General features: G+C 34.9%; 2 protein-coding genes across 3 annotated transcripts in view; one reads left to right on the top strand and one right to left on the bottom strand.

Moving 5' to 3' along the window:
• The window catches only part of LOC110458311 (arrestin domain-containing protein 3-like), a 34,222-nt gene extending 33,173 nt beyond the window's left edge, over positions 1-1,049 (bottom strand). Inside the window, exons 1-2 of the mRNA XM_021509959.1 lie at positions 938-1,049; positions 74-171 (exon numbers count right to left, since the gene is read on the bottom strand). The gene's annotated coding sequence lies outside the window, so the exon portion shown is untranslated. The remainder of the gene's footprint in view (positions 1-73; positions 172-937) is intronic.
• Positions 1-12,612, top strand: part of LOC110458310 (zinc finger protein 236-like) — a 20,306-nt gene extending 7,694 nt beyond the window's left edge. The window contains exons 4-5 of one of the 2 annotated variants that reach the window (XM_021509958.1): positions 2,740-2,913; positions 4,944-12,612. In XM_021509958.1, coding sequence (XP_021365633.1) covers positions 2,742-2,913; positions 4,944-7,486 — 2,715 coding nt within the window. In that variant the 5' untranslated portion in view covers positions 2,740-2,741 and the 3' untranslated portion in view covers positions 7,487-12,612. Of the gene's footprint in view, positions 1-2,676; positions 2,914-4,943 lie in introns of those variants that run through there. The other variant, XM_021509957.1, reaches the window with a different exon arrangement.
• The last annotated feature ends 2,906 nt before the right edge of the window (positions 12,613-15,518 follow it).

Below are 15,518 nucleotides of genomic sequence, written 5' to 3' on the forward strand. Positions count from 1 at the left end.
GACAATTTTAACGTATAATTTAGCATTGTGTCTATGGGAATGGCGAAAAATACCCACATAACGTGTTACACACCATTTCTCTGTCCATAGCTTTCTGTGGTTCGTCTAAGTTGTAATCTGGATGTGACAGGATATCTTCAATGGTGGGTGACATATTCTCGGCGTCATCGGCTGTGTTCAAACGAGAAAACAATATTATGGTGGGACCAAGTTACATACACATGATACCGACGTCATAGATCAAGAATGGCACTTACAGGACAGTAACACGTAGCTGGTTATCAAATAATGAAGTTTGTGTCACATGTGCAGTAGAACATATAATTTTGGATTCGCGATTTCGTTGATATAAGTTTGAAAAGTAAGTTGGTTTGAAAAGTATTCAGAACTAATTGTTACGTGAACAATTTTCATTATCAGTAACTTATATTATATATTTTCCTTTTTTCAAGTAAAACAGTATGAACAATACCGTAAAATCAGTCAGAGGTGAGGGGAAATAACTCGTACAATTTTATGTCGTTTTAAAATGTTCAAATACATTTCTATTTTTGTGATATTCTGTTGCACTTTATCTATGTAACAGTATACCTTCGTAAATTCTATACAGTACTATACAGTATGGTACTCAGTGTAAACATTGTTAAGCTTATAATGTAACTCTGTACAGTACGCAACTGTGTTTTTTATTGAATCAGTCTAACGGTTTTTTTAGCTAAGTTATGTACAGTACATTTGTGGAATAAAAAAAATGGTCCATCAAGTACCAAATAGACTCTGAACTGAAAATGACGGTATCAAATGTACCGATTTAGTGATTTGTATGATTCACGAACTACTAGCATGATTAAATCGTACGTCTCTAACTGTAACCATTATACTTTTAAAATTAGACAATGATGATTTGCTAAGTACTGAGTGAGGAATTCATACAAACCAAACATGTAGGCCATCACAGGGTATCAAAAATAGATCCGAGTGCCCAGCCTGTCTTGAACGTCGACGTCGTATCTATAACCCAGTCAGTTCGGTTGATCAGTGCTTACTGTTTTAACAGATGACGTGACGTCATGTCCTTTTTGTTTGACGTCATTCTCCCGGTTAAAAAATGAAGAGTACGAATGCGCCAACGTTGACGTAACGTTTTAATTTGAAGTAGAAAATAATTTTATAAATACGATATCGAAATTACTTTTATACACACGGGATCGATGTACAATTCAAGTTACATGTAAGTATATGTTCCGAGAGGAAAACGCATACGTTAAGCAGTTATACTGTTGGAGCCCCCTTTATTAATATATTGAGTTCTCCCTCTCATTCTATGCATCTCCAGTTCCGTTATCAACAAAGTTTATTTAGTTAACAACTATGGTTATCTTCATATAGTCTTCATTGATACGGCTAAAATAGCGGTATCAGTAAAACGGAATCACCTATGGTCGAAATGTCCAAGGACGCTCATTCAAGATCTGATTTAATCATTTCAGTCATTTACGTATAAGCGTCTGCTAACAAAATAAAGTCTAATCTATTATAGATATAGACACATGTATGTACATGTATGTCAATATTGTAACAGAAAACCCTGCAAATTCAAAAGATCATGAAAGTAATAAAAATCGTATATTTAAAAAACTTTGAAGTGTAATTTCGAATATCCTACTCTCGTGTAAAATTTGATGAGTTTAGGAAATTTAAAGGTTTTATTATCTATTTACATGTAATTAAAATAGCTGTAATTTAGAGGTCTGTGCATTTGCTGTATTACATTTTAGGACAGTGGCGTAGCAAATCGTTTTTCGGAGTGTATATATGCTTACATGGGGTCGAGCGTCCGAGACGCGTAGCACCAGAGGATGGGGTGGGGGTGAGGGTGGGGGTGGGGTACACTGAAAATAAATTCTACTAGGCCCTAAAATCGATCTCCCGCTTTCTGGGAACTTCTTTTAGTTTGATTATTAACGAGTAAAACCCTACTTTTTATATGAATACTATTACATTTTGTACTTCACTACATGTAAGTATTTTTTTAATCACATAAATCTTCGAGATTTGTCAATGTGTGTAGACATAACATACAGTATACACATAACAACACTATTTCATCAGACTAAAATTTTAAAAGGAAATAAGCGTAACTCCTGGATATCGAGGATGCGCCACTGCAGAGTTTCAATGTACCACGTGATATATACGTCTCTGATACAATGTATTAATTTCAGCAGACTATATATATGTATACGCCTTTAGATTGGCTTTTCTATTATTTGTTCATTAAATGTTGTCAATGAGACCAAAAGAAGTCATTAGTCTCTAGATTTGCTTGTATTTAAAATTCAAATATGCATTAGCATTGGATCTAGATTATTTTATTACGTTATTTTGCCCTTAACTAATGTAAAGGTGTTAGGACTTTTATTGGCTTTTTTTATTTATTTATAAAACTTTTTTTTAAGTTATTGAAAAAATACACACATTTACCATATTAGTTAAACTGATTCCAAATTTTAAGTGACCAAAAGATTTTGTTTAACGTTTTTGGTCCATTTCATTATTACTTACAGACTACTCCTTAGCTGTTACTGTATCTAATAAACCCTTTAGTGTACGTACCTCAAAATACGTAACAACGAACTATCCCTCATATATTAAGTCAACTTCCGGGTAGCTGTTTCCGGTTTCGGCGGCTATGTTGTTTGATGGAAGAAAGCATTAAACATTTTTAGTGATTTGCAGTCATGGTGGCATGGAATTCGACAGAGGCGGAATTCGACGAAGAAAGGGGAGAAATCGTGTTGATAAGTCGACATCGACTACAAGATGACGCACTGAAATTGAGCGCAGGAGCAAAATTAGCCAAATGTGTCGGGGCCGTTTCGATCTTATTTGTGAAGTCAGATTTTAATTCAGGTGCGTTTCTTTAGGAAATCAATATTTTGACTATTTTGCAGTCGACCTGAGCTATTGCCATTTATTCTGTTCATATAATTTTATCACATATCTTGATAAATGAAATGCGGATATGATACAACAAATGAATTATAAAAGTCCATGGCCACTGTCCAGGTGAAATGATTTCACCCCTCCTATAGCATTCCCCTGAAAAATTGGACTTCAACAAGACTGTAAAGACATATTGTGCAGGTCCAGTACACTCTGCCGATTGAGCTATATAGCTATAAAGACCTATATAGCTATATACACCTATAAATTATAGCTGTATTGAGCTATATTTTCTCAGATTTCAAATTTCATTAAATTAAAGCAAAGTCGCATAAAACAATAAGGTTTATGGTAATGTTGACTACAAAAAGCATACATTTAGATATTTATTTTCATTTTTCATAAATGTAAAATTTCCGATTTTTTTACATCATTATTTTTTAAAAAGAAAACCCATATTTAATGTCTTTTGTTATCAACTTAATGATACAATCGCCTTTTAAAAGCGACTTTGTTTCGTTTTCCTTAAAAAAGAAAATCACTTTAAAGTGCTCAAAAGACCTATTTCACATAGGTCAATAGAGCTATTTTAGGTCTTTACAGCTATATAGCTCAATCGGCAAAGTGTACTGGACCTGTTGTGTGTAGGACAATAAGTTTGTTTTGCGGCAAAACCGTTTAAGATCGATTTCCTCGGCAGAGCTACTTGGCAGACCCTTTTAAAAACGTATCACGTTTTAATTATTCTTCATTGGGGTTACATTTACTGTTTACAATTTTATGACTGAAATAGGAAATAAAGGGAAATGAAATCATACTTTTCTTTTAAACATTAAAAAGAAAATAGCATGTATTCGTCCTACTGTATGAGAAAAGGAAAAAAACGCATAGCCATCCTTGGATTTGAACCTGGGACCTCCAAACTCAAGTTCAAGTAAAATTTATTTAAAAGTCGGTACATGGTTAAACAAAGCAACACAAGCCTATTGAAGGCTTTTACAACCGACTACTCACACCTCACAAAGATTTAGACAACTGAATTAACAAGATTGTGTATACAACTTTACCTCATTGTATTTTCCATTGGATAACATTGAAAGAAGATTCCCTCTTTTGTTCATAATTAATGTTTAAAAGAACTTTATGAATTTTCATTTCACTTTATTCCTGATTTCAGCAATATACGTTACTCAACTGGGTTACGTTTACCAAAATGCAGGATTATAACCAATATGCGCCATTGCACAGTGCCCAACCTGTTCTTTTAAAACCTGTCTTAAAGGACATATCCTAAAAAAATATCCAGAGAATTTTTAAGGAAGTTGTTTGATGGGTCTCAAGCAGGTATTTGAAAATTTACACCAGTCTGAAGATTAAAGATCTTCATAATTTATTTTATATTGCTTATAAATATATTGCAGTTTACAAAATATAAAATAGCGCCTTATTAGCTTCAACCAAATGAATGTTGCTATGCTGTAATGAAATCTTGAAATTTTGTCTCGTTCGTAATTGATTGTATTTAGAAATAAAAAGACAATAGTCCTTTTATCTTATCATTTCCAAGATCTCATACTGGTATTAATCTGTTGAGGACTACTTTAATAATGGTAAAATATAGCTTTAATGGTCATTTAAAGTGTGGGCCATTTTGTCAGGGCTTTTATGAGTTAACCATTGGGTGTATTTTTGATTCCCCCAAATCAGCTTCGACTCTCCGGGGTTGAAGGGCATGTCTATTTAACTTATATTTGGACTCTCCTAAATTCACGAAGAATTCAATTTGATTTCTGAAATTACTTTCAAGAATCAAATAAAATTCCTGTTGGCCTTGGTCTAATTTGACCATTTTTGTCATCTATAAAATGGCATACAACTGACTTTGAGACACTGCTCAAAAATCAAATCAAATCTCTAATCCTAATCAAATATTCCTTCAAGTTCTCCTTATACAATGTGGATTTTGTTTAATTACCTTTACATGTCCTCTTTTGTAGATGCCACCAAGACAGGGGAGAAAAGTAATGATCACGAGAAGGTCACAGTATCATTACCTGCATCCCTGAGTGTTGTTCCAGTTCCTTGTCCGAGCTTCATCACCCCTCCAGAACTTTGTGAACGGACACTAGGGTTTCCTGTCGCACCAAGTAAACCAGTTAAAGTTGTACCCAGGAAGCCATCTTTCCAGCCCAGTTTAAATCAAAATACAGGGGCTGGGTGGGTCCAGCAGGAGGGCGAGGATGATTTAGAGGAAGATGCTGAGATAGAGGAACTGTGGACCAGTGAGGATGTATCTCCTACACCAACTATTCCAGGGAGGAATGACAGCAGCCAAAAGAAACCGTCTCAGGTGCACCAACCCAAGAAAGCTCAAAAGAAACCTTCGTCATTTCCTCCTGTGGAAATGCCGGGTCTTGCTAGTGGGTTGATACAGAAGCTGGACTCAATTAATTTACCACAACCAAATGTAGGTACAGACAAAGGAATTGAAGTACGAGGAACCTTTAAAGGAAAAAATACTTTGTTAAATAAAAAAAGTACGGGTCCAAACAAATGTAAATACTGTCGTAAAGTAATAAATTCGTGGGAGTCAATTGTAGAACACGCACTGGAGGACCACGGGATGATCTCGGAAGACTCCGATGAAGTGGCCTGCCCAATCTGCAAGGGCCTTTTTAGCAAGAGAGACATGTCTGCCTTCATACAGCATGTCCAGCTGCATGATAAGAACTGGCAGAACATGTGCAAAGACAACCCTGCTATGTTCTTAGAGAATTCAGATGAACTGAGTTTTACACCCGATCAGGACTCCGACTTGGAGGACAATGATGAAGAGATGTATCTAGATGACTTTGATGATAGCCAGTCAGATCCTGACCAGCAGGGATCCATCAAAAGGAAGAAAGGTGGAAACCGGTCATTTCCACGTCTTAATGCACGACTAACGTCCGAGGTCTTGAAATGTACAGAATGTGGTGATCAGGTCAGTAGCTACAGTGACATTCTTCACCATTGTAAACTACATGAAATGTTTAAACAGTGTCCAGTCTGTAGCAAACAATTCACACTAAGGGGAGGCCTGCTACGTCACTTCATCACACATGTGGACAACAGAGTGTTCACATGTCCATCATGTGACGCATACTTTACACGTAAAGATAATTTGAAGCGACACATAGAGAAGAAGTGTAGTGGTATACCGGGCAGTGGTCTCCTGGCCAGCATTGGGGTCATGGAAAGACCTCCACAACAGTCTCCAAGCACCAGCCAAGGTAAAAGGTTCAAACCTAACCCAAAGGAAAAACTGGTTCTGAAATTTGGTAAGAACTGGGCACACAAACAAATGGATGCCATAGGACAAGAGATGTATGAGTCGCCCTCAGACTTCGGAACACCCGACTCCAGTAACGACAACATGTCCGAACAAGATTTCAGGGATATAGACACTGAGATAAAGACAGAACCACAGACTGACAATGACAAAAATCAGCAAGAATATAGTGGTGGCAGGGAGGAAAACACTGGACATGAACAGTCGGACACTGACCAAAACCCTGGTCATTTTCCTCCTGCACCTGGTCCGAGTGATGAAAGTAATCCAAGACCAGCTCTCAGCTACAAGTGTGCTACCTGTGATGTTCAGTTCAATAGCATCCAGGAACTAAAAAGGCATGTTGTCGTGGAGCACTCCGAGGAAATGCCATCTACCAGTAACACACAAACACACCAACATTATGAGGAGACAGAAGAACAGGACATCAAACCAATCCTGACATTCCCAGATAGCAACCACTATACTTCTGACCTTAACTACACATTCCTTCAAGGTCGCCAAGCACACTCCAGCGTTACTCATAAAAGTATACAGGAGGAACTGCAGGCTATGGATGTGATTGACATTGAGTCCCTAGGTAAGTTCACAGACATGGATGAGGATAGCTCTCAAAGTCAAAACCAAAGAGGACAAAATCTGACAGGATTTCCTAATAATCTAATGGGAGATGACAGTGGCCAGCCTTCAGGATCTTCAGAAGGATTTGGAGGCGAAGGAGGGTTGGAGGACCTTGGGGAAAATTCCTCTGACTCTAACATACTAGGAGTTGATAGTCCAGATCAGTCAACTAGCATGGACTCCTACTCTGAGAGGACTCCAGATTTTCTCCGGAGCATGGGAGTTCCAAAAGGTCGAAAAGGTGCCGTGAATAAGACTGCCCCAATTTGTCATTTCTGTGGCTTAGTGTTTGAACGCCCAGTAGATATTCTCCATCACGGAGAAGTTCATGAGCTCGAACTTCCCAATCAATGTACATGTACTGTCTGTCTAAAAGAACTGAGTGGAAAAGACAGTCTCTTACGCCATGCCAACTCTCATATAGGCAGATGGTACCCATGTGACGTGTGCTCCGCAAGTTTCAGTCGTAAGGACAACCTCAAGCGACACCGGCGAAAGCATGATGAACCAGGGGGCATGGAGATGTTAATGAACCTGATGCCATCCGGGCTGGAGCTTGTGAGTGAACAGGACAATATTCCACTTTAGGATTCACAGTAACATAGTTAGAAAAACACAAACAATTAAATTGTCAAGTACAATGTATTTCAGTATTGCTGACATAGCCCTTTTTACAAAATGAATTTAAGTGAATGATATTTGATTCTCAAGATAACCTGAACATGTGTAGGTGCATCTTTATTATAATCATTTAGAAAGAATTGTCTCCCTTGATCTACATACTTAATCCTAAACAAATACATTCATATTTGTGTGTTCAGTTTCGCTTCAGGTTTCATCTGACCTTCTTAGACACTAAAGGTCAGTAAAGCAGTAAATCAGATTTTTGATTATTCTCCATCAGGAACCTTGAATTTAATACTAGTTGTCTAAATATGTATTATAGACTTATGGTACACATCTTTATGTCAAGTAGCCAAGTTTGCTATAAATTCTAAACATACAAACCAATTACTGTCTGTAAAGGACCAATTAAGATCATCTGTTATGTGGCTTTCTTTACTCAACACAACACCTGAGGCATTTATACAGCATATGTAGCCATGAAATAGATGATGGTAATCAGATTGCTAAAGGTTAGTATTTTTTTCTCGAATAAATACCAATGTCTAATCATAATTAATTAAATAACTATCACAATCGTACTTTTGATATAAATAGTGTAATGCTAAACTTATTACATTTTGAAGTCATTTCAACTTGTTCAAATTTGAAAATGTATTAATCATTAAGATAATTTTAAACTGTTTTCTTCAGAAATCTGTTTTGGTGTTTGAATTATCTATTATCAATCACTGTTTTTGGCCGATTTCTTTTTACAAAAAAAGCTCCTATAAATGTGTTACCTTGATCATAAGACAGTTAGAGCTATTGACTATTACATTTACCACAGGGGTTTTGGTTTTGAATGAAAGTTTAAACTCTATGAAATTACTATTTACAAAAAAAAATAATTTGACACGCAAAAATTAAGCTCATACATTTTACATCTACATGCACATGTGTTTTTATGCAAATTGCAATATTGTATTTATTTGCAAATCATCTAGATTTCATTCCATATTGTGATTTTGAGACACTTAGGCTATTTCATAACATATAAAATTATCACAGTCTTCATGGTAAAGGTAGCTTAAAGTTTCAGAAAGATACTGAAATATTGGAAGACCCATTTTAAACAGTGAATGACTCTGAAAATGGGTTGTGAGTGTATTAATTTGCATTATAGGGTACATACAGTGACTGTCAAGCTACCTCATGGTGTTTGGAAATGTCAGAAATCAAACTGCAAATGTCATATAACATATGTAGCTTTAAATCTTGTCTGTTAATCTTCGTGATATATATATTGTATATGGGATCTGCTGTGGTTATTTCTGATGTGTACGTAGATGAACAATGAGTGGAAAATACTAATATCTCCACATGGTTTACAAGTGGACTGCATAACATGTATAACATGAATAGTTATTATTTGCTTCATTATATAATTAGGTGAATCAGAATACAAGTACATTTGTAATGACACGTTTTCAGAAATTTTGATTATAATGACAACCACATTCTTTGCAGTTATATATTTTCCCCACTGGTTTAGAATGCACACTGTACTACATGTGCATTTAGTTCAGCTTTCGCAATTTGAAACAGAAATGTTTGAACTGGGTTTCTTCCTTTTTAGACCACGTGTAATAGAAATACCATAATTGATTCCTCCAAATATTAAAAAATCAATAAGTATTAAAACTAAATTATTATGCTTTATATTATTATGGACTTTGTGATTTAATATTTATTACCGAAAGTGTAAGCCAATAGCATTATGTTCACATTTTATCAAATGATATTTTTAAGTCAGTAACCGTTTGAATTCCGATGTATTGTTTTATGCATGTAGATCTCAACTCATTCACCCCTGAAGACAGATTTGAACTCTTCCTATTCAGTTTCAGTGTCAGTGTCAGTTTCTTTTTTTCCGAGAGCCATCCGGCTGGCTCATAGGTTAATTGACCAACAATTACATCATGTGATACATGTACAACAGATTGTTATACAAATTTAAATTGATTAAGTGGAGAGTAAGCTTACAAAGTACACAAGTAGTTTTCCATATCAGACATTGAATTCTCTAAGTTTTCTCGTAGCACAATATAAATACTTTCCTAGATTACATAATTCTTTTACATTGTTATTATTATTACTATTCAAAGGTTGGAATAGTTCATTATGAAATTTCAGGGATGAATGAGTTAAAAGATGAGTATAACTTAGTACTGTAAAATGTTCTCTCATCATATGACCTTATAGCTATAGGTGTTAAACCCTAAACAAAACAAAGCAACGCTGCTGAAATGAAAAACAAAAGCAGGGAATAAGATGTTTTGAGGAGTCCGAACAAAATTCTTTTCTATTGCGACAGTTAATTTATGTATGAAGTGCCAAGGTAAACGTTATCCACCAAAATTCATGAGACAAAATTGTTTTAGTATATAATTGTATTTTGTACGATTTTTTCGAATTCACAAAAAAAGATAAAGTTGTAAATGTTTCTGATGTTTCATAATTAAACTGTGATTACTGAAACTTCATATTTAATTTTATAATCAAAATTCATAAAAATAACATTTACGAATATGTAGTACTTAATGTTGAGCCCTATTCACATGGCTGACATGTTTGTCCACCCTATGTATACTATAGTACAAGTGTATGATGACATGTGGTTGTGTATGTTGATGATATGTCAAACTTGTATTGTGGAAACTTCGCTTGAAGGACATTTAGGTATCCAGTAGGTATATATATATATTGTCAGTGTTTACTAGGTATTGTGTTGTGAACTTTACTTGATAAACAAATCAGGTGTGGATGTCATCAAACTCTCCTAATAGGACTAATAATTGATTACATAATTTTATAATTATAGGTATTTGTACGAGGTGTAGTTTTGACATGGATGGTCAATACCATTACAACTTTACTATTACAAGTAATGTGAGGCAATAAATATTACATTCAGTTTTTATTTTAAAATTAATTATCATCTGGATGATAAATGAATTTAACTGATAGTATATAGGTGTTGTATAATGAACACTGATAAAAGTGCTGCATATCATGATATATTACTGAAGCTTTCTTACCCTAGTTAGCCTGCGTCACTTAATTTTGGATGAGTGTGTACATGAAAAAAATGTGAAGTATAAACGGTTATGATTATTAAGGTACCGTATACATATGCAGTACATGTGTAAGGATTGTGCTGGAAGAGATTGTGTGACTATGGACATGAAACGTTTACCTTTATGTAATGATTATTGCATTGAACATATATCAATGTACTTTGAAATAAAACGAGCATTTTACTTTAGTGTAGTCAGTGACAGTCGTTTTTCTCAATACAACTTTTAATTCATTTACCCCTGACGACACATTTGAACTCTTCCAATTCAAAGGTTGGAATAGTTCGTTATGAAATTTCAGGGATTGATGAGTAAAATACATGTTCAATGCATTATCATTCATTAAAAGTGTGCAAATAAATGTTTAATAGTATTGTGAACTCAATTACCACAATTTTGGGACAAACCGATTTTCGATATCGCCATAACCTTGACAGGCAAAATATGTACTAGTCTTGAAAATTTGCCTATAAGTAAAGAATGTATTTAGTGAAATTTACATTGTGTGTGCAAATAATTTATGTATATATATCTGTGTATATAAAACATATGTATATGTAGTTCACATTTTTTGTGTGATTTTAATGTTAGATTGAATCATTTTTAACTAAATTATTAAAATGCAACATTGTTTTAAATGTTATTTTGAAGTACAAGCTGTTCTCGTGTATCACAGTGTACGTTCCCAGCAGTATATATGTCCTAACATATATTCTCTCTATAATTACCTCCCTTCCTCTAGAACATTATTTTGTCCTGTACACTACAATGTAAATCCATAGTTCCATCACTGTCCTTATATCAAACAAAAGGGTACCATGATGTTTCATAAATCATAACATTTGTTTTGTCCATGACGTCATACTTGACGATAATTGAGTTACGGTATGATGGCAAATGTGATATGTGTTATCATTATCAAAAAGAATCAGCTGTTGAAATCAGTTATTTTCAACCTAAGTATCGTTTGCGTTTTAATCTTTCTGGATTGTCAAATAATACAACAAAGTAAAGAAGCAACTATTAAAAACTTTCGTATTTCTATGCCAAAGCCGAACAAATTAAATATTGATTGCACCTTTGACCATTCTGTCCATGTAAGGCCCATCAGTGGTAATTAAGGATCCCTTTCCCACGGACTGGTTTTACCTATAATGAGCACGGTTGGACAGATGCGTTCGACCAGGAACAAAATGAAGCTCATTCGGTTAGAGCGATAGTATATCAATCTGAAGTCCGGGGTTCGAATCTCGGTCCATCCCCGCTGTAGTTTTACAGAAATGCCTGCGAAAACAGTTTACAATACGTAGTTACAGTTTTTTGGCAGCGGTGCAGGGATCGTTAATGTTAAAAGGATATTCCAGGGGTTACGTCCACTTGTAAATGCTCCCTGCAAAGAACGCAAGTGAGCGTAACCCCGGAGTATGGAGGGTGGTCTAGTGATCTAAATCATGTGTCGAATAAAATTATTTTGATTAGTACTTGTATTAAATTGTGTTTGGTAAAGCTACTTTTGACACGGAACTATGGAAACCGATCTACATATGTATGAATGTTGTTGTGTCTGAATGGAGACGGATTATAAAAACATTATCATTTCTGTCAGCAAAAAATGTTTATTGAAGTTGTGAGTTTTAAACCAAACATAAAAATAATGAAAATAGTGATGGTTGTTCTGTCGGTATGACTTACACAGATCTAGAGTCGTGAGAACTTGATCTCTACCATCATAGACTTGTCAAATAATATCAACCTAGTACATGTATTTATGTTATACGAGGGCGGGGTGTGTGTTAGTTATACACTGGGCAGGTCCACCCACCGTAAGACATGTTTATATAATTATCGTTGTAAATGCCAGTGTTTTTCATGCCTAAAGGTATCTCTTATACATGTCTGTATCTCTTGTTGTGTTGACAACTTTCTTCATGATGAGAAAAATTATTCCAAATAAAGAACAAATTTTATAGCTATTTCAGATATTGTTTTCTCTCTGTCGATTCACTCAACAGATACGCTCTTATGCTATTGTCATTTAAATGTCTTAAGTCTAGTGTCAGGGCCAGAGGAAACTCGTATATGTATAAATGTGTAACCAAATTACTCAGTCTTGCCCTGTCACTGATAAGTATATAGCTATGACGACAGATGAAGCATCTATAAATACGATTATAGTTTAAACGCTATTAGATATTCATTGTATTAAGAAAAAGACCTACTATTGTTTAGCTTTAAAAGCAAGGAAGCCCACTTGTACATTATCAAATCTTACTAGCTAATCATGCTTCGGTATTATAATACTTCCGAATACTGTTTGGTTTGTATCAGGTTTTGTATTTCGAAACTTCATAGTAATCCATGTAAAGTTTTATTTCCGTCTCTAGAACTCGGAAAGATTTTTTTATCCGTATGTGAATTTTAAAATCTGTTCGCTACCATAATTCATACTAAACTGATGGTACGCCGTTTTCTCTGATAAAAGATTTGCTTTCAGAGAAAGATATTTTCTAAAGGGAAAAACGTCAAATAAACGAAAATATAAAAGGTAAAAGACAAACCAGTTTCTCGTTTATAAAAAAAAAAAAACGCAACATTAAAAGGGCGTATATTTAAAGTTATGGGTATATTTCAGGTTTCAAAATAAATTGATGGCTTATTATTAAATGTAAAAGATATCGCATGTTTGCGATTGGTCAAATCATTCTAATATACAGTGTTACAGTAAACGGTATTTTTTTCATGGTATGCTTTGAATCTGGTATTTATGTTTAAAAATATAAATACTGTACGTACTATATAAATGTCAAATCCGTCTCTGCACCTTTCTCCATAGCTAAAACGCCCTTCACGATCGAAGGTATCATTAAGAATACATGTAATTTGTTGTCTATTTATTGGTTCCATCTTATTTTGCCACTGACCTATGAGTGGTTTAAAATCTGTTACATAAAGTTTAAAGTCACCTGGTGCATGGTACACGAAGCGATAAGGCCTGCATTTGCGACACAATCTGCCTTTTGATAACATTATTCCACCTGATCAGGAACCCAGCATAACTGGGAGGTAATGTTATTTGCCTTCAAGTGTGACGTAGATAATATGATGGGATTATGCGGAGAACGTTGACGCATCTTAAGGTCCTATTGATTTCGAGGCACGTTTCTAGTTAATGATGAAGCACGTCTCTAATTAGGTCAAAGTCACCCTCGGTTAATCGAGAGAAGAACGCAGAGAACCATTGCCCACTGATTTGACCACTGGCTAACACTGACACCTGTCAAATTCCAGCCACCAAACTTGAAAATCACTTGATTTTTTTTAACTTGATATCTTTTACCTACAACATCTCATTTAATGGCTTTCCAAACACCAAGCTCTAATGACATAAGTGCCTGCCGACATTGGGGATGGAGCATTAGGACATGGAAATACTCCATGAGGGGCTACTTACTTAGTAATGTAAGTTTTTCCATGATGGAAAGCCGTGTAAGAAACAGTCTCAGACTTGTCTTAACATTGTGACGTCGTGCCTACACAAGACTTGTGTAGGCACGACGTCACAATGTTAAGACAACGGATTCCCGGAATGACGAATGTGTCAACTGTATCTTCAAGGGTGAATAAGTTAAAGAAGCTGATAATTTGCCACAAGATGGTAGCTACACAAATATATACAGTGTAAGAAATCGCAGTTTTATTGTGCATGTATGTAACAATTGAAATGCGCCTTTTTGACCTTGCATCTTTCAACGTATGTTTGGACGCAACAGTGTTGTACACCATCCCGAATGTTAAAAAGATGTAATTCTAATATTTACGCTCAAAACAACAAAAGAAATTGTTGTACCTGGATACTTTATTTTGATTCGTAATACATTTAAAACATCTTAAAACTGTTTGACTAAACGTTTCAATCACAATTCATGCCGGAACCTTGTTGTGTGCTCCATGGTTACCATTTCATTGAGGTATATGTTAAATAATGTATGATAATTATTATATAATTAACTGACACATGACATGACTTGTGTTTCTACCAGGTTTGAAAAGTGTTTTCCACTTGCCAGATGTAGTTTTCTTGTTTTGTCTTAAGTCAAGTGAATGTAAAACTAAACATCAATATGCCTCCGTCACAAAAGACATGCTTTCATATGAATTTCGTTTATTGATTCAATGATAATCCTCTGCTCCAATAGACGCAGGTCAATATTGATACGATACTGACACAAACACCCTACTCATGAAATATGTTGATGAAGTCAGAATTAAAGCTCTGATAGAACATTTTCTAATGTCTTGCCTGAGAACACAGTTGTGCTTCAATATATATATGCAACGAGTGACTGTGTCCTTTATTAAAACGTGCAACATACACACTGATAAATATTTATGCACCAAACAACCCACAAGACAGAAACATGTTTTTTAAAAGAATCAATGAAGTTATAAAATCTGAAGCAAAAGGCTCTCTCATCATAGGGGGTGACTATAACGACACCTTAAAACAAATAGACAGAAAAACTAATATAAATAAACGAAACACAACTACCAACAGCTTAACACAGCTCATTAAACAAAATAAACTAACTGACATTTGGAGACAAATTAATCAAAACAAGTTACAATTTACATGGAAAAGAAAAAATGGGTCAGAGAAAAGTAGAATAGACTTTTGGTTAATTAACGAGGATACCAGGCCTATTGTTAATACATGCGACATAAGACCTGCAATTATAAAACATACAGATCACATGGCTATCTCGTTAAAATTAAACCTTACTAAACCAACAAGAGGTAGATCCTTTTGGAAAATGAATAATTCCTACCTAACAGATGATGAGTATATCAAAACAATAAAACAGGTTATTAATGAATAC

Source organism: Mizuhopecten yessoensis, unplaced genomic scaffold, assembly GCF_002113885.1.
Source record: "Mizuhopecten yessoensis strain PY_sf001 unplaced genomic scaffold, ASM211388v2 scaffold9541, whole genome shotgun sequence".
Lineage (NCBI taxonomy): Eukaryota > Metazoa > Mollusca > Bivalvia > Pectinida > Pectinidae > Mizuhopecten > Mizuhopecten yessoensis.